Source organism: Condylura cristata, unplaced genomic scaffold (genome assembly GCF_000260355.1).
Source record: "Condylura cristata isolate star-nosed mole 26May11 unplaced genomic scaffold, ConCri1.0 scaffold00021, whole genome shotgun sequence".
In the NCBI taxonomy this organism is placed as follows: Eukaryota; Metazoa; Chordata; class Mammalia; order Eulipotyphla; family Talpidae; genus Condylura; species Condylura cristata.
The window spans coordinates 29,540,576-29,563,042 of record NW_004567122.1 but is presented as its reverse complement, the minus strand read 5'-3'; the positions used below and the strand labels follow the sequence as shown (position 1 = coordinate 29,563,042).

Here is a 22,467-nt window from a genome sequence, read left to right as displayed (position 1 = left end):
GGGGGAGGCAGTCTGACTGTCCCCATCAGTGTCTCCTGCACTCTAAGGCTTCTCTGAGGACTTGCCGCAGCGTCTGCAAGCACCTTTTCACCTGGAGTTGGTGAGGCAGAGCCTTTCAGCACCCAGAAACCCAGGGGTCTGAGTCCTTCTCCTCATCTCTCTCCTGGTTGTTTGTTTGTTTAAAGATTTATTTATTTATTTGTGCATACAGAACTGGGGTACAGACCAGAGGAGCAGGGGTGGTGAGAGGATTCACCAGAGACAGAGCGGGGAGCACAACAGGCAGACCGACGAAGTACACTGCTGAGGGGAGCAGCGGGCGGGTCAGGAGAGGTCTGCTGCCCCGTGTGGGTCACCTCCGGTGCCGTTGCTGCACTTTAGACCGCTCTAGACCGCTACCCCACCGGGGAGGGCTTCTTCTGTTTTTCACAGCCTGAGAGTTCTGCTTGACCTCTCTCCATGGGCCCTGGAGCCTGGGGACGTCCCTCTCTGGCCAAGGAGTACCCCGTCTTCCTGTCCCTCCAGAGAAGCTTAAGCTACCCATTTCCCTGCTCACACCCCAAATTGCAAACAACGGTGACTTCAGAGGACCCCAGCTGCGTGCAGCTGCTCTGCTGTGCTGTATGCCCTGGAGGTGCTGCCCAGACTGGGCCTTAGTCTCTCCCACCTGTGAAGGAGGGTGGGGGTTCAGTCTGGGAGGTGCTTGCAGTTCTCTACTCTCCTTCCAAGACTCAGCCATCTGGATGGTGGTCCAGAGAAAACAGAAAGTATTCTCTGGGAAGGGTTTGGCCTAGAACAAAGGATTGTGGCTGGAAAAATGCTGCTTCTAAAGGGAAGAGGTTGAGGGGTTTCAGTGTAGCCCAGGTCTGTTGAGTTAGCAAGTAATCAGGTAGCCCCCAAACTCCCATTCGGAGGCCACCCTACTCATGGCCGCTGCACTGCAAGGCTGGCGGCAAGCTGGAGCGGAAAGCGGGCCAGCCTCCGTGGCCCTTCCTCCCGGCCTCTCTCGCTAGAAGACGCCTCTTCCCTGTGTCCCTGACGTGGCAGAAGTCAGAGGAGCATGTGTGCCATGCCCGCCTCGTCACCCTCAGCCATGTCCACAGAATGTCCCCCTCACCCCCCCACCCCAGTGGCCTCGCTCTCCCCACTGCACACGCACAAGCGTGTGCCCCTCAGAGACCCTGCTGCCAGCAAACGCCTTTGTCTGGAGACATCAGGCCCGCCCTCTGCCAGCAAACCCGCTGACGCTGCTTCTCTCGGCAGCGTTCCCTCCTCTCCTCTGGGCCTCTTCCTCCTCCGGCTGTTGCCCCCTCTTGCCTTTTTCCCCCTATTTCTTCCCCATCGGTGTCAAGCCCAGGGATTCCATCCTCTCATCCTCCCCCTGTCTTTGCGCTGCTGGCCTCTGCCCTGTAAATCCACCCCTGTGCTCTGTGGTGTGGCTCCTGAGAGACCCTGCAACCCCAGGCTCCTGGCCTCCAGGTCTCGGCCGATGGCATGGCTGCCACCGCTCCCTCGGCCATGACCCCCTGCGGTGCCTCCCATGCCTCAGCCACTCTCCCAGTCACCATTTATGCCAGAATGTCCCTGTCTTGTGGGCTTCACTTTTCTCTTCCTTCTCTACCTGCAAGTGGTCTTAGCCGCTCATTTCTGACGACCAGCAAATCTCTATGGCTAGTCAGTGGCTTTATTTTTAGCCCAAGTTCCAGACCCCCCTGCCAGCTAACCACCAGATGCAACCCTGAGATATACCCCACAGGCATCTCTGAGGCAGGACGCCCCCAACCGAGCCTCCACCAGCCCTCCAGGCGCTGCCTTGTGCACCCCCACCAGGGGGCTCCCCTCTCGGCTGTGGCAGAAACAGAGGCCCGATGCTCAGCGTCTGCCCCATGCCAGCCCCTCCAGGGGTCACCGACTCTGCATAAGGCACCTCTCCCTGCCCTGCTGCTACTATATTCACTCTCCCTGCCATTAGCCTCGGCTGCCCCACTCTTGACCACCCCCCACCTTTTCTGGGCCACAGACCTCTGTGCGTGTGACTGTATCTGACATGCACGTGTTGAGCCTCAGGCATCTGCCAGAGGCTAGAGCTCTGCCAGCGAAGGGGACAGGTGCGGTCATTCCCTTCAGAGTTTCAGGTCTGGACCCTAGTGTAGAAGTCAATAAAAGTTTCAGCCCTTTCTTCAGAAAAAACAACAACAAAAAAAAAAATAGACCTCATACACCTGGTTTTGACTACCACCCTAGAGGTTCTCAGAGTCACTCGCCCCCATGACCCTGACAGGGCGATCTTTACGGCGCGGACACGTAGTCCTTCACTCACTCAGTTCCTTGCCAGCACTGGAGAGTGCCATACCAGGTTCAGCCCAGGCCTTGGGGCCCTTCCCACTCTCCTCTTCCCTGTTGTAAGTCACAACCCCATTGTTCCCTCACTTCTGTTTCTTAGTCTTTCATGACCATGGACTTGGGCTCAGGCTTTCCCCTGTGCGGCGGCACCCCCAACACCCCTTGTCGGTGGCCAAGTCCCCCAAAGGCCAGCTTCAGTGCTGCATCCCGTGGAGCGCCCCCAGAGCCCTCAAGGCAGCTCTGGTCCCTCCTCCTGGTGTCTTAGACAACTTCACCACAGTGTCAGGGACCTTCCTCCTAGCACGGAAAGCCTCGCTGGCTGCGTGCCCCCATGCAGTCCCTTCTCCCCCATGGGCTGGCACAGGGGCTCCCTGCCTGGTGTTGAGTTATGGGACCCCGCAGCCCCACTCTCCTCCCCTGAGCAGTGGGTGCTCCTGGGACCAGGCGGATACCTTTTGGGTTGACCTTGACTTTGAGCCAACTGCTGTCCTGGTTAGACTCCTCTGACAGATGGTCACCCAGTCCAGGAGCAGGGTCTTCTCCTCCTCCTCCTAGTCCCCCTCACCTGCTGCCTGTCAGGGCCTTGTCCCAGCAGCAGCATTTCTGAAACCTCCTTGCCTTCTTATCCTGCTGTTGGCAGTGAGCTGATGAGCTGGAAGAGTGGGCCGTGACAGAGAACTTGTGATTCCCCATGAACTGATTCCCTGGGAACCCTTCAGGGAGAGGGGCCATTGCGCACACACACCCCTGCATCGAGGCCTTCCCTGCCATGGAGCAGGCAGGAGCCTCCTGTCTGGCAGAATCTTCTCTTTCCTACTGACCATTCTCTGGACCCCTCTGCACCCTGTCTTCCCAGACCATGCTGTCTTGCCTGCCGAGACCCCCCTTCCCAGCAGCGCCGTCTGTCTCTGGCCCACTGCACTGAGGTTCCTCACTGAAGCCTTTATGTGCCAGGAGAAAGCTGCCCCCCAAGCCCTGGGCATGGGGCCCTCCCCTGCAGAACCATGTGTTCCCTTATTTATGAGGGACAGGCTGGAACAGGCCCCTCAGGCAGGCAGCAAGAGGAAGGCGCTGAGGAAAATGTGCGGACGGGTGGAGGACACGGCCGCCCAGATCCCATCCCTGCCAGCAGAAAACTGGCTGAGGAAGGAAGGAGGGGAGTCCGTGGCAGGGGCAGGCCTAGGTCAGGACCACATTGGGCCTGCTGGGAAGACAGGCAAGAGTCCTCACCCCTTGGGGCATTCGACTGCATCTAGAGTGAGGAGAAATCTTTGTGGTGGCTGCCATGCCTTCCGAGCCTAAGCAACCCAGAGTGTCCCACCATCTGCTGGGGCCCCCAAGCCTCGTTTTCAAGTCTAGGGCCTACCTCTCTGGAGCTGGCAAGACCGGCACACAGCTGGTAAACCAAGATGCCAGCAAGCCGAGGCCTTGTTTTCTGTCTCCTTGCCTCTCCGGGTTCCTCAAAGGAGAGGTGTGGCCCTGAGCCTCCTTTCCACAGGTCTCGCCTTCCAGTGAGGAGCCCCGCGGTCCTGTTCTGGTTTTTATCTCCTCAGACATTCTATGCACCCAGCTCTGCCTGGTGCTGCTATGTCGGGTAGGGCAAACACTTTTGAATTCAGCTGTGGATCAAGGAAGCTCTGGCTCTGTATCCCCTGTATGTTTTCCCTTTTTTTACCCCTGATCTTAACCCCTTCATATGACCCCTCCTCTGCTCATCTGGTGTCAGGGAGGAGCTGGTGGCTGGAAAGTGAGAGAGGTCTGGTCTTGGGGCAGCTGGGCTTTGTGGCATCTAATTAGGCTGGAGCCAGGAAGGAGAAGCCGTCTCAGCCGGAGGGGCCTCCGGGGCTCTGTCTGATGAAGGCAGCAAACTTGAACTGACAGAGAGGGCTGTAGGCAGAGACCAGACCGAGGAGACCGTCTTGAAGTGGGCGAGGTAGGGGGAGGGAGGCCGGCAGCTGCCACTGCAGTATACGCAAGGACAGCGCCACAGCAACAGGGCCCTTGGACTGGCCTGGCCCCCGGAGCTTTGTTGGGGAGACACTGGAGTAAGGAAGTCTGGGAAGAGCCCCCTCAGGCAGAAGTGGAGCCCGGGAGATGGGTCTGCCAGCACAGCCCAGGTAGGGAGGTGCTGCCTGCTGTCTCCCCAGGCCCGCATGGCCGCTCTGCTCTCCCCTGCCCTCTGCTCCCATGGGGCTTCGTGGCTCTGTTTCACATCACTGGCTCAGGGCTGGGGCAGCTGTGCTACCCCGAACCCTGTCCGTCAGCCCTCCGACCCACCACACATATTCTGGGAACCTGGTTTTTGAATTGGGGACTAAAAAGAAATGGTTACGTAGGTAAGGAAACTTTATTGCTATTCCTTCTTGACCCCTGGGGACCAGAGGTCCGGGCTTACCCTTAGCGCAGACAGCCCCAGAAGCATCGGAGGGAGGGCTAGAAAGTACCCCCAGGCCCTGCAGTGCCCAGGCCCCCTAGGGTAGGCTCAGGCACCACTGGGAAGGAAGGTTTGGCAGGGTTTCCTGAACGAAGAGGGAGCCAGAGCCTGGTGCCCTTGAGGCACCACCATGCTGGAATCCCTGCCCAAGCCTGACCCTGAAACTCCTGATCTGCGGGGACTGGGTACAAAGCCGTCCATAGTGGGCCCTGCCATGTGCCCCCCCACTGGCTAGGAAACCCCTGTAGCACCGAGTTTACCGTTTGTACTGCCCCGTTCCTCTCCAGATTATTCCTGAGGGTCAAGTCAGGCCAGAGGAATAGGATCTTTTTGTTCCCGAGGTGTCCAAGCTCCCAGCACACAGAAGGCACACTTCTGTGTTGAGTCAAAAAGGGAGAAAAGGAGAGGCCACAGAGTCCCATAATGTCAGGGCTGCTGGGAAGGCAGGAGCGCCCTGTGGGGGCTGGGGAGCGGGGCACAGCTACCATGGGAAACTGCTAGAAGGGTAGCTCTCCCAGGTTCCTGGGAACAGGCCTCTACATCTGGAGAGACAGGCCACTACCTCTCAGGGAAGGCCAAGGTGGCTGGCAGGCCAGTGACTGCCCCAGTGGGGATGAGCAGGACACGGAGCTGGAAAAGCAGGAGGGGCGTTTTTATATGACTTCCTAAAGGACCTTTCCTCTGCCCCGGGAAGGCTGGAGGATTCTCAGATGTGCAGGTGCTCCCGGGCGCTCCTGAGTGCCCAGTCTTCCTCCTGCTCCAGGGACTTGGCATTCCAGCTGGACACCAGAGGTGGCTGATCCAAGGGAGCCTGTACCCCATGTGCCCCGCAAGGCCACTGTGGCTCTGCGGAGAGAGGTGACCGCCAGGGGACTGCTGGGGAACCACTGCCAGCCCGGGTCTGGCTCACGCCTCTCCCCTTCTCTTCCCTCCCTACCCAGAAAGAACTCACGACTGCAGTTCAACAAGGTGAAGGTGGAGGACGCTGGGGAGTACGTCTGTGAGGCCGAGAACATCCTGGGCAAGGACTCGGTCCGTGGCCGGCTCCACGTCAGCAGTGGTAGGTGGTCCCCAGCCCGGGAGGGGCCCTCTGCGGGCTCAGCGGGGCGGACCGCTTGCCCCCCAGTGGGGGGAGGCCGGCACATGAACCGTCTTGCACTTGACTCCTGTCCCTCCTGCTGCTGCCATATCAAGCCCTGAGATCTGGACCCATTCGGAGAAATGCAGTCAAAGCATAAATGTTTAGCTTTGTTATCTGGGCCTGGAAGAGCCGCCAGCTCTCATTTTAAATACCCTGAAAACTAAATATTTTGAAATCAAGAGGTGGGGGTAGGGGAGGATATTTTTAGAAGGCAATTATGAGAGGCTGGGCTGCCAGGAGCGGGGCTCAGGGAGAGGCAGGCCCGGGGCGTGTGAGCCAACTGCCTGCTGCCGGTTGCTTTACTGGGTGCCACGGAGCAGACGGCCATCTCCAGGGGGACATGGAGTCTGGGCGCCCCTGGAAGCAGCCCCTGTTCAGGGCTGGCTGGCCCCTTCCCCACAGATCAGGTCTCTGTCCCTTAGAGACCTGCGGGATCAGGGCCTTGACGCCCCTCAGAGACGCTCGGCGACAGTATGGAGGCCACCGGCCTGCCCACTGTCCTCTCAGACCCTGGTGGTCTCCCAAGACAAGGAGGTCACCAAGGCTGCCTATCCTCACTACTGCCCCTCCGCTCTAGCCAAGATCTCCAGATCCCTGCAAGCTCTTGCCTTCTCTGGCCCCCATAGACTCATACTATTCTACTAGCTGGTGACTGGGGTTTGCTTCCATTCGTTCCCCTGTCTAGCCTCTAGTCCTGTTTGTCCCCACCTGCCCTTATTTCCAGCAGCTAGCCCAGTACACCCTAAACCCAGCCTCACCTAGAGAATCTGGAACACTCGCTGCTCTGAGACCTCTCCAAACATCTCTGCTCAAACCATGTATGTCCCCTCTTTTGAGGGAGCCCCCCCACTCTCCCAGCCTCTCAGGCTCCTCTGTGTCCCTGAACATTGTAGCTAATAGTTCTGAGTGGTCTTGTTAGTCTTCTTTCTGTATCTCTGTCACACCCGTTCCTTCCGTTTCAACCCCTCCTCCGGGGCAGCTGTGGCCCAGGTCGTATGACTGCTCCCCTGCCAGAGCACGGCCCCCTACTACGGCCCCCTACTACACTGTCTCCCTGCCACACCCCCACCCTAGGGCCTCTAAGCAGGGACTTCCTCCCACTAAAGCCCGTCTCCCCCAGGCCAGCCCAGCATCTCCAGTTCATGGAGCTCACCCTTCCCACCTCACCCCTAGGTCACGCTTTCCGTCTTCCTCCGGCGGCACGGGCACTGGCTGCTGCACCCTCCAAGTGCCACTCCTAGCTCCGGCTCATGGTGCGCACTGTGGGCTGAGTAGTCCCATGAACTCAGCAACTCCAACCTTGGGCTTTCTTTCTTCAGCTCCCATCCCCTTAGTGAGCTGTTCCATGAGGGCAAGCTCCCTGGGTGAATAGTGTGCCCGGGAGCAGGAGGGCGGGGAGGAGGGCGCCTTCTCCCTGGGCATTACACTAGTAACTACTGTCTGCTCAGCATGCTCTGTGCCGGGTTCCGTATCATCTCTTGAGCCCTCATTGAAGCCCCCGGTGTATTTTATAAATTGAGATTGATGCTCAGAGAGGCTAAATATTCTGCCTAAGCTCTAACAGCTAGTTAATGAGGGAGCTAAACAATATACAGAATGCTGGTAGTCCGGGCCTTTGTCTAGGCTGTTCACGTTGGCCTCAGGGTCTAACACAGTGCCTGTCTCACAGAGGTACCTGGTCAATAGCATCTGAAAGGCTCCTGCTCCGAGGCTTTTTCTGACTCCCTCGTACCCCAGCCTGGGTGTGGTTGCAGTCAGACTACCTGGGCCCACCCTCCCCAGTCCGTGCCATGAACCAAGCCGGGTCTGCAGCACCACCCCCCACCTCCAGCCACAGTGGACAGTCATTCTCAGATCCACATTGGAGTTGAGGTTTCCTGTTGTGTTACTCAAGACTTCCTTGGTGAGAGCTGGTTTGGTTACCTCAGTTAGAACCCAACTTAGAACTACCTTGAGGAGTTTATTGATTTCTAAATTGAGAAGTCCAGAGATAGAACTGGTCCTTGACATGACAGTGTCCAAGAACTCAGTGTGGGTCAGGACGCTCTGTCCCATTGTGCGGGGTCCCACTCCCAGATTTGGAGACTAAATGGGGAAGAAGTGGCCATCATGGCCTCAGACAGCTCCGGGTTTATTCAACCCCCACACCCCCTCACCAGGGAAAAGACAGAGCTGTCACTGCAACTGGTCATAGAAGGCCCGAGAGGTGTCTCTGACCCTGTGAACGTGCTGTACCCTGCTCAGCCCAGCCCCTGTGCCCAGGGGAGTGGGTGCCACCCTCACCGGGTCTGCGTGTGTGCAGAGGGCATACTAAAGGTTTGAGAACAGCGAGTGATGGCGCTATCAGAACCGCACAGGGAAGCTTCCCTAGGGGTGTTGCCAGCAAAGGGAGGGAGGAAGTTGCAGGCAGGAAACCACAATGGTGCCCTCTCTCCTAGGGCCCAAGGCTAGGGGTAGTTGTAAAGCACCGCCCCACACAAGGATCTCAGCCCGCCCCTACACCCACCCCCCCATTTCTCATTAGGTAGGAAATTGGACAGTGGTGCTTCAGGCTGGACCCTGAGGGTTCCCCAGCAGCGCTCCTGGCCCCTTGGCCCTCCAGCCTGGCAGGAGGGTGGCACAGCAGAGTGGTGGAAAGAGTCGAGTGCTTTGGTCTTGTCCCAGTTATACCGTGCAGCCCTGTGCAAGAGACTGCTCTGGCTTTGTCTGTGGCTTTCCCAGCTGGCACTCAGCTAGATGATCTCCAAACCCCAGGCCCCTCAGATTCTGGGTTTGATGTTAAGGCTGACATTCTGTGCCCCAGCCACCGCCACCACCATCACTACCACACACACAGGCATATTGACATATCACACACGCACACACACACACACACAGATACTCCGCACACTTCTTCTGATGCCCTGTTTCAGTCCATGGCAAGCAAGCGCCTACCCTTGGTGTGGAGGGGTGAACAGGATTGCTGCCAGGGACCAGAAAACCCCACCAGGGGAATTTGCCCAGGTAGATGCCCAGGCCCCTTGTTTATCCCTGGAACCCATAAGACCTGCAGCAACCGCACCCTGGGGAGGGGGCGGAGGGCGGGTAGCGGCCAGCTGTGCCTGCCCCCCTCTGACTCATCACAAGGTGGGTTGTCTTGGCCCGCCCGGGCCCTAGGGAAGCCAGAGCTCCAGGGGTGGGGCAGCCAAAGAGGCCATGGTGGGGGGCAGGAGGGGGGCTGTAAGGGGCAGCAGGTTGCCTGGGGTCACCACTACGGCCTTGCCCAACCACTGCACTATCCCAGTGGACCTATGGGTCCATCCCCAAGTCAGAGGGGGCCCTTCCTGGAATTCGCAGCTCTGCCAGCTCAAAGAGGCTTCCTGCTCTCCTGAGTTGGCTGGGAGGAGGCGGTTGCAAGAAGTCTGGTTGCTTTTAACAGAAGTAAATCAGCTTGGTCCAACCTACTTCTGAGTTAAACAACCAGCTACCTCATCTCCAGGTGAAGGAGACCTTAGGAATGTCCCAAGGGACTGTGCCAGTGTCAGGACGTGGGACCGGGCCTAGCTTCACCCTAGAGGGCAGACAGGCTTGGCCTAGGCTGTCGCAGAAGCATGGGAGCCCTGGGAAGGCCTTCATGGCCTGCCCCTTACCTGGGGGCCTAAGCAGCTTGCCTCTTTAGCTGGGCACACACATCTGCTCTCTTACTCAGCAACACCCTGTTCTGGATTTGGGGGAGCTACTGTCTTGAGCTCGATCAAGTCCCTCAAGCGGCAAGACGTCAAGAACCAGAACTCAGAGTGTCTACCTGAGGAGGAAGGATAGGGACACCAGTTATGTGGACAAATAGAGGGATTAAGAGACACTTGAGCGGGCCTTGGCAATATCAGCAGCTATCTCGTCCCTGGCAGCAGGGAGAAGGTCTTCCATATGTGCTCAAACTCCCGGTCCATGCTCACCCCTCAGGGACCCAATAATCACACTCACACTGAGACACCAATGGCTGATACAGGCTTCTTGGATTTACCTTCCCAATGTTTTTGAATACAACTTACCATGAAATTCACCCTTTCTAAAAATACAAAATTTTTACTACCATGGATTCTAAAACATTTTCATCACCTCAGAAAAAAACTCCATCCCCACTAGCAGTCATTCCGCATTTCTGCCACACCCTGGCAACTGCTTATCTACTTTCTACCTCTAAGGATTTTCCTGTTCTGGGTATTTCATGAATAGAATCATGTTATATGTGGCCTTTCGTGACTGACTTTTGCTTCACATATGCTCTCCAGGCTCATCCATAGTTTACATGTGTCAGTTCTTTGTTCCTTTTTCATGGCTGCATCATATTCTATTGTATGGCTGGGCCACACTGTACTTTTCCACCCCTCAGTTTGGAAGGTTGGGTCATTCCTGTGGTCTCCACATCTTAGCTGTCTGGATTGATGCTGATGTGAACATTTATGTACCAGCTTTGGTGGGCACGTGTTTTCAGTTCGCTTGAGTCTGTATCTGAGTGAGGTTGCTCTGTTAACATGGAGGGATATGGTAACTGTTTAATTTCTTGAAGAACAACTAAACTGTGTCCAAAGTGGTTGCACCATTTTCCATTCTCACTCGCAGCAGGTAATAATCATCACTTGTTATTATCCATCTTTTTTATTCTAGTCATCCTGTTGGCATCTCGCTGTGGTTTTTGTTTTCATCTTCTTGTCCACCTCCCAGGAATATTTGCATTTCATAGCAACAGTGCATCAGTCCACAGAAAGAAGCAGCAGCAGCCAAGGATGCCGGTCCAGGCATCCTTGTCCGCTCCAGCGATGGTAGCAAAAGCCTCATTCCTCTAAAGAATCAGATACTCATTTGCTCATTACAAATACTTGTAAATTTTGTCAAGCTGCTGTTAAATGTCAGCACTATGCTGACCCTGGGGTTCACTGGTGAGTGAGACGGACTGAGCCCCTGCCCAAGAATCCGCATTGCGGTGGATGAGCTGAGCTTTAAACTGCTAAGTTGGAGAGTTGGCTTCTCCCTTGAGCATCTAATTGTGTTGGTATAAAGTAATACAAAGACAAGAGCATAGAAAAAACTAAGAGGAGGAGTAAGGAGGGAGCTGAGAAGCACTTCTGAGACCCTCTAACGGAGGCTCCTGACTTGTTAGGGGAGCTGAGCTAGGCTGGTGTGGCCCAAATATATTAAACTGGAAGGGTGGGACCTGGTGCAGGAGGTGGTGTGGTCCTAGACCTACGCAGGAATTGGGGTTGACTCGTGAGCAAAAGGAATTCGCTGGAGGGTCCTGACCTGGGAAGCAGTTGATCCAATTTACATAAAGACCCCACTGGCAACTGTGAAGTAGTGACACAAGAGGAAGGGAAGAGTTGGGGCAGGAAGGCCAGCGAGGCAGCTGCTGTGGTCATCCAGGGAAAGAGGCCCTGGCAGCTTGTGCTGGGGGGCAGCTTGGGGGGGGGGCGGTGCAGAAGCCCTGCGGGGAGGCAGAGGTAGTTCTCTGATAGGTAGCTGCGGGGAACAAAGGACGAGCAGTCAGAGAGGCCCTCCAGGCCTTTGGTCTGTGCAGGCTGCTCACTGCGATGGTTGAGGCTTGAGGCCTGAGGGAGTGACTCCAGAGCAGACACATGGGAACTGAGTTCAGGGTGAGGGTCACCCCAGGGTCAAGGGAGCAGCCGACTCTCCAACTCAGTGGTCATTTGTCACCTTCGTTCCCAAACTCTGGAGAACAGTGAAAAGGTGCAGATCCTTTGACAAGGGAATGTAGACGTGTTGCCTTGGGGCCCTTGTGCTGAGAGTGCCTGCCCACGTCTTCCATCTGGAATCTTCCTGGTGTGAGGCGTCCCCTCCAGCAGGCTTGGACTGCAGTGATGCGAGAGGCCCTGCCTTCACCAGGGGCGGCTTGGAGGTACTTCTTTCTGAGGTAGCAGGCCCGGCTTCCCTCTCCCCACACTCGCTGCCCCTGGCTGCCCCCATTGGGCTCCCTTTCTGCCATTCTCTGGCCACAGCTCTGTCAGGTCAGCGGAGCCCCATCTTCCCTCGGGAGCCGTCCTCTGCCTTCCTGAGCCTTGGTGAGCATGGACGCGTGTGGAGACAGGCCCAAGTGTGCCCTGCGGTCCCTGCACCGTGACTACAGAGGGGACCAGGCTGGCCCAAGCTTTCTGTGATCGTGGTCCACCTCGTGTTTGCATCTTGGTGCTGACATGTCCTCCCACGAGGGACTGAGTGGCTGGCGAAAATGCTCACCCAGGCGTTCAGGTGGTGTGGCCAGGGGCCGGGTCCAGCCCTGGGTCACAACATTCTGTGATTGGACGGCACAGCCCCGCTCTCTGCTGGCTCCCCCGTGGTGGTGTGACCCAGACACAGGACCGCTTGAGGGTCCTCCCAGCAGCGGGATTTCACAACTTGCAGACAGGGTCTCCTCCACTACTTCTCTCATCTGTCCCTTTCTAAATTCCTGGGTCTTCCTGACCCCCAAAGTAGAGCAGAAAGCAGCATGAGGCCTCCCATCCCGGCCCGCTTGTGGGTCCTAGCTGGACTTGGGACAGAGCATGAGCAGGAGACCTGACAGGGCGGGGCTCGAGGGTGGCAGTGCAGGAATGGTGTGGACGGGAAGGCAGGAGCTGGCCCTGCCCGCTGGGTTTTATCAGCGAGCCCCTCAGACATATACAGAGGCCAGGCTGTGTATACACTCCCCGTCCCCACGCTCCATCTGTCTCCACACACGTCTAAACACTGCAGGCGCCAAGTGCCTGCCCTCCTCCTCTCTCCCCATTACTGTGGGGGTGGTAGAGACTCAATACCCCGAGGAGATGGAACCATGCAGTATAGGCCAGGGCCCACTCAGTCAGGGGGCTTCTGCTGGTGGGAGCAAGGGGCCCTTGGAACCCCAGAGTCTGAGAAGGGGAGCAGCACCCCGTGTCCCGCTGCCTGATGTGGAAACGCAAAGTTGGAGGTTGGCTTACAGATGGAAACTGGCTTTTGGGGCTAGAGTGTTCACTTGAAACCAGCTTTCTGGATGCCAGCCCCTAATGGGGGAGCAGAGCTTCCATTATTTCCATTTATAACAATGGGTCCAGTCCATCAGGTGTGCAGTCTGAGGCTTAGCCCAAAATCCAGACCTTACCCTTGCCAAGTGTCCATACCCCAACTGCACCCAATCCCATCTTCTTTCCAGTGGCCTGAAACCCCAGATTTATATAGCCAGGGCTGTCCAGGGCTGGAGATTCCCCACGGAGGCAGGAGCTGACTAGATGGCAGAGCAAGGGGTCACCTGGAGGACAGGTGTGAAGAAGACCTTTTTGGCATTCCCAGGACACTTGGAGCCGGCCCAGCTCTGGGGCCAAGGGGGAAGATGGGAGCAGCGCTCACCCCACACTCTCCCTCAACCTTAGAAGGTGACAGTGTCCGAAAGGTGCCATTCCCCTCAAAGCCCAGCTCCCCCCAGCCCTCTGGCCCACAGGATAGCCCAGGCAGTGTTTTCTCCCTGCAGCCGTGTGACGGTCCCCACACAGACACTCATGTCTCACCTACCTGTAATGGAGCCCCCAGGGGGGCAGACAAGGGCCCTTATTCCAGAAGAGGAAGAGTTTCTGCTCCCACTCACCCGCTCCGAAGAAAGAAAGGCCTCCTGGCCTTCCAAGGTTGGCCAAGTCGGGGGCAGGATGGTGCTGGGCAGATGGGGGAGCTTGCCGCAGCCTCCCCTTGGGCAGTTGACAACTGGGAGGATCACCAGGCTCGCTCCCCAGCCATCCCTCAGCCTCTGATCCTTTAGCTTGGAAATAGGCCATGAAGGAAGTGACTGCTGAGGCTCAGAGTATCTCAGCAGCTCACTGGCACATGTCTCTCCTACCTCCAGTGAGCACCACCCTATCATCCTGGTCGGGGCACGCCCGGAAGTGCAACGAGACTGCCAAGTCCTACTGTGTCAATGGAGGTGTCTGCTACTACATCGAGGGCATCAACCAGCTCTCCTGCAAGTAAGTGGGCAGTGGGGGCGTGCGTGGGGGCCAGAGTAGGGTGAGAGAGGTGGGTCGGAAGTGGAGGGCTCTAGAAGTGGGCATCAAGCCACAGATAAGGGGTCCCCAAAGGGTGTAGACAGAGAACTTTACCCCATTCCCTAGGCCTTTCCTGGAGTACAGGGAGATATAAGCTCTTAAAGGGCTCAGGGACCTCTGGTCCCAGTTTTCTAGGCCCCGGCCCACCCCCTCTCCTGAGGGCCACCCTTTCACTAGCACCTTTTAGGGAAATGGGGATGCCAGTCTATATAGGCCTTAGGCATTGGGCACTAACCCCCCCCGCACCCCCGCCCCTTCCCCCTCCTCGCAACTACTCTCCCAACTTTGTTCTGATGAACACTTTCTCAGGTGTGTCTGCTGCAGTGGGAGCATGGCAGACTGAGGCAGGGCTCGGGTTCCAGCCAAGGGGCCCTTGTGCTAGGGGAGAAATAAGGCTCTTTCCCTGGCTCACCTCAGGGCCTGGTCTCCCTCCCTGGTTAGCAGGACCCTGTGCTGCCTGCACTACCTCGGCCCCAGCGCTGTCTCTGGGGAGAGGAAGGGCACCACCTGGTGGGGCCCAACTGGGGAGGCCAGGGTTGAAGAGAAATGCAAGCCAGGCTTTAGAGCCTCCCGAGGGCCAGAGACTGCTCTCCAGCAAGCCCTCCTGTGAGTTTAGCACCATAGCGCCCCTCAGCAGCAGCCGGGGAGGCCGTCCAGAGGAAGGACGTGTTTGAGCCCAGACCTCTGTACAACCCCAGGACCCCCTCCACGACTTTCTGGTGGGTGAATAAGGGTTGGAGGCACTTGGTGAGGGCAGCACAGATTCTGTCCAGACCCTGAGGAAGTACGGGAGGGGGGCCTAGTTGACATCTTCAGGTTTTTAAGCAGCCTAAGCCTAGAGCTTGACAAGGTGCCAAAGTCGCCCCATTCCCATGGCATCTGGGAAGAAGCTACCAGAGTAGTGATGGAGATTCAGGGTCATCTGCCCTCACCACAGACAAGGTCACATTCAGCTCTCCCGGGCTCTCCTGCCTCTGGAGAAACTCCAGGGATTTGTCTCCCTCCCTACTCAGCCTTGACCGAAGAGCCCTGTACCGCATCTCGTGATGACGAGGGTCCCTCGTGCCCATCCCCTCCCCCAGCTAGCCCCTTCTGCTGGTTTCCTCCCTGATCCACCCTTCACCTGCTGCCATCGCCCTCCCGACCTCTCCCAACCTGAATCTTAGGGGACAGTCCCAACAGAACAGCGGGCCCCCTAGGAGCTTCTCAGCCCAGACTCAGTCCCTCACCATCCCCTCCTTCTGCCCCGGAGGCTGCCACTTCAGCGCTGCACACCTGGGAGACATCCTGCCATTGAAAATGCTCAGAGCTCTTTGGACTAGGCCTCCTGGGAGCTCACCAGGTTCTGGAATATCTCACGGAGATAGCCAGCCCTGCAGCCCCCTCTTCTTATCCTCTGAAAACAGACATACATACACACACAGAGACACGCACCCCAGGACTCTCCTCTTCTCTAGCCCCTTTGGCCTGTGAACCTTAAAAGGGATCCAGCATTGCCAAAGAGGCCAGCCTGGGCTCCCAGCAAGGAAGGTTCAGCCACCAAGAACAGGTGCCAGGGTTGAAGGGGTCCAGAGGACCACCAGTGCTCCAGTGTAGAGTTTAATGTGAGAAAGGGAGTGTGGGGTTCGGTAGGTCCCCCAGAGGGCTCTGCCAGCCAGGCTGTACCCCTAGGGACCTCCAGGTGTCTCCCTCCCCAGCTGAATTTAAGAGGAGCAGAGGGTAGGAGACTGAGCCATTGTGAAGATGATGACCTGTGTCCCCTCCTTACCAGGGCAACCGGGCTTCACTGCTTAGAACTTGAACTTGGAACCTTGGAACACTTCCCCATCCCAGCCCACCAGGGTCACCCTCAGCAAGGGCCCCTGAACCCCATTCCCTGGATCCCTGAACACTCAGAGGAGAGAGGGGTGTCCTGGCGGTGACAGCGTCAGCAGGGCAGTCCTCAGAGCTGTGCTGGAGAAGGGCAGGGGGCGGGGGGGGGCAGGGCAGAACCCAGAGGCCATGCTGGGGGTGGGCGAGCCGGGAGGGAAGGGGGGCAGGCCTCTTGGGGTTCCTGCTAACACCTGAACGAAATGAAAAGGAAAGAACTTAGGGACCGGAACTCACGTCTTACCATTTGTGCTGTTTGTTTACTTTTTTTTTTAATTTTTTTGCATTTCCGCTTAGCTTGGATAATGAAACTAGACTGGTCAGTTTCATTCCAGTTTCTATAAAAATCCGTTTTCCTTCCTGGTTTTCTGACACTTGCTGTTGTGTATTGGTCCAGAGCCCTGCGTGAATGTGGGGAGCAGGCACACTCTGTCCCTCCTGTTTTTCTGGAATTCAGAGCCAAACGAAAGTGTCTCTGATACTGAATTTTGTTTCAAAAAAGAAAACTTAGGGGGATTTGCAAATGGGGGGCCAAATCCAGGTGACTGTCTCCTGTCTGGGCCAGACAGGGGCCCCTGCACTTCCTCTTGCTGCTTTCTCCTCCTCTCTCCGTGTTTTTGTAGAGCACGGTTGGTGCGTGACTCTCGGGACTGGTTCAGGGGATGATGACAGAACAAGTCTCTTTCCAGCCCTGTGCACATACCAGCGGCATGCCTCCCTTTCCCATCAGCTCATCTCCACACCCCCCTCATGTTCAGGTGACCCCCCCATGCCATCCCATCTGCCTGCTCATCTTCACCACACGTCCACGCCCCCAGAGGCCAGAGACCTCGCTCCGCCCGGTGCCCAGGGCATACCTCCATCCTCCATCCCTTCCCGGGTGAGGGCAGCACACATGGCATTATCCCCAGGCTACCAAAAGGAGAAACTGAGGCCTGGGAGGTGGGGTGGTGACACGGAGAGGCAGATCCCCACTCTCTGTGCCCAACACTGCCCGTGGGCTATCCTCTCTGCCTCGCTCTCACTCCTGCTCTTCTCCAGCCCTGGGCACAGACCTTCCTATAGTCTTGGCGGATGACGCAAGGGAAGGGCTGGGCAGGCTGCACCTGCTGTTCCTTCTGACCTGTCCTCTGTGCCCCTGAAAGGCAGGGGGCAATCCTTATTTGAGTGGGACCCCCACTCCCCCGCCAGCCAGTCCCCCACACCAAGTTAGAACCCCCTCCGGGCCGGCAGGCTGATGTGCCCTGCTTCCTGGCCCCGGGTGCAGCCCCCCTTGGAGCCTTTGCCAGGGAAGCCCCAGCCTCCCGGCCGCGGCTCATCCTCGACCATTAGGAGTAAGGCGAAGACAGGCGTGAGCAGGAGCCTCCGCAGAGCCAGTGCAAGGCCAGCTTGGGCGTCAGTCCTCCCCTCCCCTGCACTGGGCCCAGCCCCCAGTCTCTTGTTCTGTTCAGCCAGTGGGGGACACACTTTCTGGGCAGGCAGGTTAGGACCCCGTTGCGCAAGTCCAGGAGGCATCTTCGTGGTGTTCACGGAGCCACGCGCCACGTGGGCTTGCGCAACTCAGTGGCCACCATGCGGGGTGCCACCGGCGCGCAGGGACGCCTTTGGCTCGGAGCGGTGGTTTCCCAGAGCCGTTGCCACAGCAGCCCTGCTCTCCGGCAGCGGGAGTCAGCTTCCCCTTTAGCCCCTCTTGTCCCCGTACTCCCCCCTCACAACATGTGTGTGCACACGCGCGCACACAGACACACGCAGGTTTTCCCGTCTCCGAGAGCCAGACTGATCTCACGTGGGATGCAGTCAAACGTGCCTTTTTCTGCTTCCTTTGTGGATTCTAAGACTTGTTTTGGCAACTTCCTAGGTCTGTGTCCTCCACCCTCAAAGAAGCTGCTGCTTGAATAATCACTTCTCTCTCTCTAGTCCCCACCCCAAGTGGACATCAGTTTCCTAGAGCTGAGACAAAAGGGTGGAGCCTGACCGCCTCAGTTTGGGGAGCCTTAGCCACTGCCTCCATTTTCCTGAGCTGGCATGACTGGGCACCAGGGGCAGGGATCAGAGTAGGATGGGCTGACAAGTGGTGGCTTCCTCCTCCAGGCCACCCTCCGGAGCTGCTCGGACCTCCCTCGAGTCCCACGAGTGCCCCTCAGCTTCATACCAAGCACCCTTTCTCCAGACACTGCCCAGCCCCCACCACTACTCGTTTTCCAGGCATGCCTGTACACACATGATCCCTGCAAGGCGGTGCCATCGAGGCCCAGAGACACTCCCACGGTCAGCCCCCCAGTCACCCCCCCCTTCTGCCAGTCTAGACGGGCACAGGGTCTTCATGACTCTGACAGCCCACGCTCACAAGTTGCAGCTCCAGGGGCTACCGGCAGCAGGCAGGCTTCTCCTGAGGACGCTCACCCACTGACCCTGAACAGTGGCCTCGTACCCGGGGCCACTGGCGAGGATTATTGCGTAGTTGCCAAGGGAAGAAAAAGGCTGAGGCAACAGAGGTCCGTCTCTGTGTAGGGAGACAGGGTGTCAGCCCGGCCCTGTCAGTAAGCTCCCCTGTGGAAAGAGAGGGTGTGGCCGCCAGAGAGCAGAAGCCAGTGTACCTAGTGAGTAGGGACAAGGGCAGGGAACTGGAAAGGGCGGTGCTTGGCAGCAAGAGAGGCAGCAGCGGGGGTGTGGGGTGGGGTGAGCGCCCCCCGCAGAGCCAGGCAGAAGGGCAGGAACAGGTCGTGGGAAAGGACAGGTGTCCCTGCAGCCAGCTCTCCTCATGGGGAGCAGGTCAAGGACCCACTGAAGCAGCACTGGCCCCCCTGTGGCTGTTGCCATCTGTGGCCAGATCCCGGCGCCTGGCTTGGCAAGCCAGCTTTGGGGGGGCTGATAATTCCAGCTCCTCTCCAGCCTCCCGTGCCTCGCCCATGCCTTTCGCTAGAGGGCAACCTTCCCCCCCCCCCCCCCCGCCCACCCCCTTCGCCAGGAGGCCCCCCCCCCCCCCCCCCCCCCCCGCAAGCCGTGTCCATGAGGGGTCCTCGGCAGCAACTTCCATGGTCAAATAAGTTGGGGACAGACCAGAAAGTTGAGCTGCTTCCTCCTACAAAACTTTCCACAGCCTTTCCCACGCTAGCGTGCGCTGCAGCTCCATAAAGAATGCTGAGAAGGGATTTCCTGCACTTATTTGGCCACAGAGCCCTGTTTGAGAGAGCAGATGACACATCTCCAAGGCCCCCTGTGTCCTGGGCACCAGGTCCACAGCAGCTTACCCGAGTTCTCATTTGAGCTTCCTGGGGGCTGTTTTGTGGTTGAGAAAACCTCCCCAGGGACCTGAGCGAACCCTTGGGTGGGGCCGGGAAGGAGTGGCTCCCAGACTTAGTATTCCAGAAGGCTCCCAGCACCCAGCCCGCTGAACGGCTGCCACCAAGTGGCCACAGTTCCCGGGGCCCCAGGCAGGTGAGAAGGAAAGTCCAGCCGCAGGAAGCCAATTCGGCCATAAGTTCCCAGAGCCCCACCCTGCTTCCCCAGACCATCCTCCTCCCAGCCCGGCCTTCCCGGAGCCACATCTGTTAGAGCGAGTGGAAGACCCCGAGCCCTCGCCCAGCCCTGACCCCAGCCCCTCCAGCGACGCGCGTGGCCCCGCGCCTGACTTGGTTTTCTCATTCATCACTGTGCACTTTGATTTCTAACCTGAGCCTCGCGGATGATGCCAGTTTGTTCTGTGATTTTTCCCCTTTTCCTTCTCCAGATGTCCAAACGGATTCTTCGGACAGAGATGTTTGGAGAAACTGCCTTTGCGATTGTACATGCCAGATCCTAAGCAAAGTATGTTTGAAGAAACAAACACGAGTCCCTGCTCCTTAGAAAGCTTCCGGGTGCAGTTCCCCACCCCCACCCCGATGTAGGGCGTAGGGCCAGGGGTGTTGGTTGTTTTGATCTTTGGCTGTTACTGTTTTGTTTCTCTTTTCTTTTTGTATTTTGGTTTGTTAGTTCTTTTGTTTCGTTTTGTTTTGCTTTGTTTTTCATTTTTGGCCTAATCCTTGGGTTTAAAGTTCAGGGCTACAGGTAAGGGGCAGAGTGGCAAGGCCAGTACAAATGGTAACGGTGGCAAGGAACCCAGCTGGCATTGGCAGGAGCCTGTGCCGGGGTGTTGCGATGCCTGTGTCTTGCTATCCTGGCTCTCTCTTTCTGGTTTTCTTTCTTTTGGTAGGTGTCCTGTGGGATACACCGGGGACAGGTGTCAGCAGTTCGCAATGGTCAACTTCTCCAGTATGTCTCTTTCTTCTATTTCTTCTCTTCCCTGATCACTGACAGTCTCCCCTGCGGGAGGGGAGGGGCCTTGCGTAGTGAGGCTAGAGGGGACATGGGGTGTCCCGGGCTCCTCTCAGTGCTGAGCCTCCCTAGCGGAGCTCCACCCCCCACCCCCACCGCACCTCAGAAGCTACTGCACTACCTGGGCGCCCCTCGCCAAATCCTCTGCACATCTGGCACCACCTCGCTCAGGCCTCTTGGGGCCAAGAGAGGGAGAGGCATTTGAGCACCCTCACCTGCTCGGAAGCGGGTTTGGCCGTGTCAGGCCGCGGAGGGGCGGGGTAAGGAGCGTGCACTGGCATGTGGTGGTCTGTTCGAGAGAGAAAAGTTCTGTCTTCGGCCCTGGCCACAGTTTTATTGTGGCATGGGGTGGTGGGGAAGAGTGGGAAAGGGATGGCCGAGGGAGAGCAAGCCCCAGGGCAGGGTTTCCATGATGTCAAAGACCAGAGTCATCTATATGCTATATGATTTGGGGGCGAGGGCTAGTTAGTGTGCTATGGGAGCTAAAAGATAGCGGAAATGAGGCATCAAGGGGTTATTTGGTGACTCTCCGGGACCTCATTGGCCTTAGTCACGCTTCAAGACTTCATTCCCTCCCTTTCTTCTACTTCTAAGGTCGGAGTTTCTGCTTTGATGGTGGGACAGGGTGGAGAAGTTGGGGGAGTGAGCCCTACAGCCCAGCCTGAGGTCCTAACTGTGGGCTGCTTCATTGGGGCCTGGAAGCAGTTCCTTCCATGACCACCAGGTGGAGGCGGAGCAGAGGAGAAGGCGCTGGTTAGCCACGGACCATACCTGGGGCTGGGTAGTCTGGGGCCTGTGAGACCAGACCTTGTCACCCATTGCCAGAGCACACTAGGGCCCTCCTCCGCCCACACACCCCCTCCCCTGCAAGGAAAGCTGGATCGCAAGAGTTGTTAGGAAACAGAGCAAAGATGCCTGAGCCTTGAGGGGCGCAGCTTGCTGGATGCCAGGGCAAGACCCAGCAGACCACTTAGGTAGCCTTTGAAGAAGAGGGCCTTTAGGGCTTTAGGGGGGCTGATCTCAAAGTGGACAAATGAAACTTCCCAGTTGAACTCACCCCAGCACAAAAACCGAGAAAGTGGTAAATCCCACACCCCCCCCCCATTCCCATCTCTCTCATTTCCCCCCTCCTTAGGAAAGGGAAGCTGGACACCAAGACTTGGAGAGGGAACTGGGGGCTGGTAAACAAAGATGCGGCCATCTCTTAATAGACTGTGGGACTCTGTCCTCTTCCCAGGCCTCCAGTTAGAGGCCAAGCAGGAAAGCCACTGCGGTAAAGCCAAAGCCCGTGCGCAGAGGGTGTATGTAGTCCAGCAGAATTCTCCAGAGCTGAGGCCCAGACAGAATTGCAGAGTCAGAGCCTGTCCCAGTGGAGGACCGGAGGCGAGAAGGGGTTCCAGAAGTAGACAGAGCAGTCAGGCCACACTGGGCACCATGGAGAGGCAGCGGGGCACCAGCCCCCTTCCACCCTTGGGCCCAGAGCCTTCCAGGCACGTGGGACTGTTGGAGACAGGGGGTCCCGGCCCACCCTGAACCAGAGCAGCAGAACCTCTGGAACTCGGCCGCCATCCAAGGCTTCTCTGCCAGCTGGGCTGCTTCAGCTCTCAGTTCTCATCTGCTGGGAGGGTCAGCAGCGCCCTGGAGCTGAAAGCAGCCTGGAAATGCAGCCAGCCCTTCCTACCCAGTGTTACTTACATGAGTTATGCTACCTTTTGGTAAAGGATTTGTACTGTTCGAGCACAATACTCTGACTACTTCGTGCTGTGCCCAAGTTTGCCCTGCCCTGGCAGGGCAGTCGGGGGCCTTCCTGGGCCTTCTCCGGCCCCAGATAATTTCTGGAAAGGTAGTGAGCAATGAAAGCTTCAGGTACAGGTTTTGGATTCAGACAGAGCCGAATAACGGCACCAGCAGCTGAGTTTACTACTTCTGGCCTTCATTTCACCTTTCAGAGTTGGTTTCCTCATCTGTGAAAGGGCGAGAGTAACATAGGTGTCTGTGGGTCGCTGCGAGGGTGAAGTGGTGGGAGGCACGGAGGCAGGAGTTGAGCTGCTGGAGGGCGTGGCAGGAGGGCCGGCCTTGGTTCCCCAGTGTCTGGCCTCCCCGCCCCACTCCCCAGAGGACCTCCAAACTAGGTTACCTGTTGTAGAGATGGAAAACTGACTTCTAAGAGTCCAAACTTGTGTGTTCATACCTCTGTGTAAAATAGCACATGCAGCTGGGCACACACACAGAGACAGACACACCCAAGTGCTGAAACACAGGATGCAAACTCATGCCCACACTGCGCACAGGCCTGCTCACACCCTGTGCACACACCACTCCAA

General features: G+C 57.6%; 1 protein-coding gene across 2 annotated transcripts in view; it reads left to right on the top strand.

The window, feature by feature from the left end:
* The window catches only part of NRG2 (neuregulin 2), a 161,710-nt gene that overhangs the window by 129,560 nt on the left and 9,683 nt on the right, over positions 1-22,467 (top strand). The window contains exons 3-6 of one of the 2 annotated variants that reach the window (XM_012728049.1): positions 5,719-5,837; positions 13,762-13,882; positions 19,560-19,636; positions 20,022-20,080. In XM_012728049.1, the coding sequence (XP_012583503.1) occupies positions 5,719-5,837; positions 13,762-13,882; positions 19,560-19,636; positions 20,022-20,080 (376 nt within the window). The remainder of the gene's footprint in view (positions 1-5,718; positions 5,838-13,761; positions 13,883-19,559; positions 19,637-20,021; positions 20,081-22,467) is intronic. The other variant, XM_012728048.1, reaches the window with a different exon arrangement.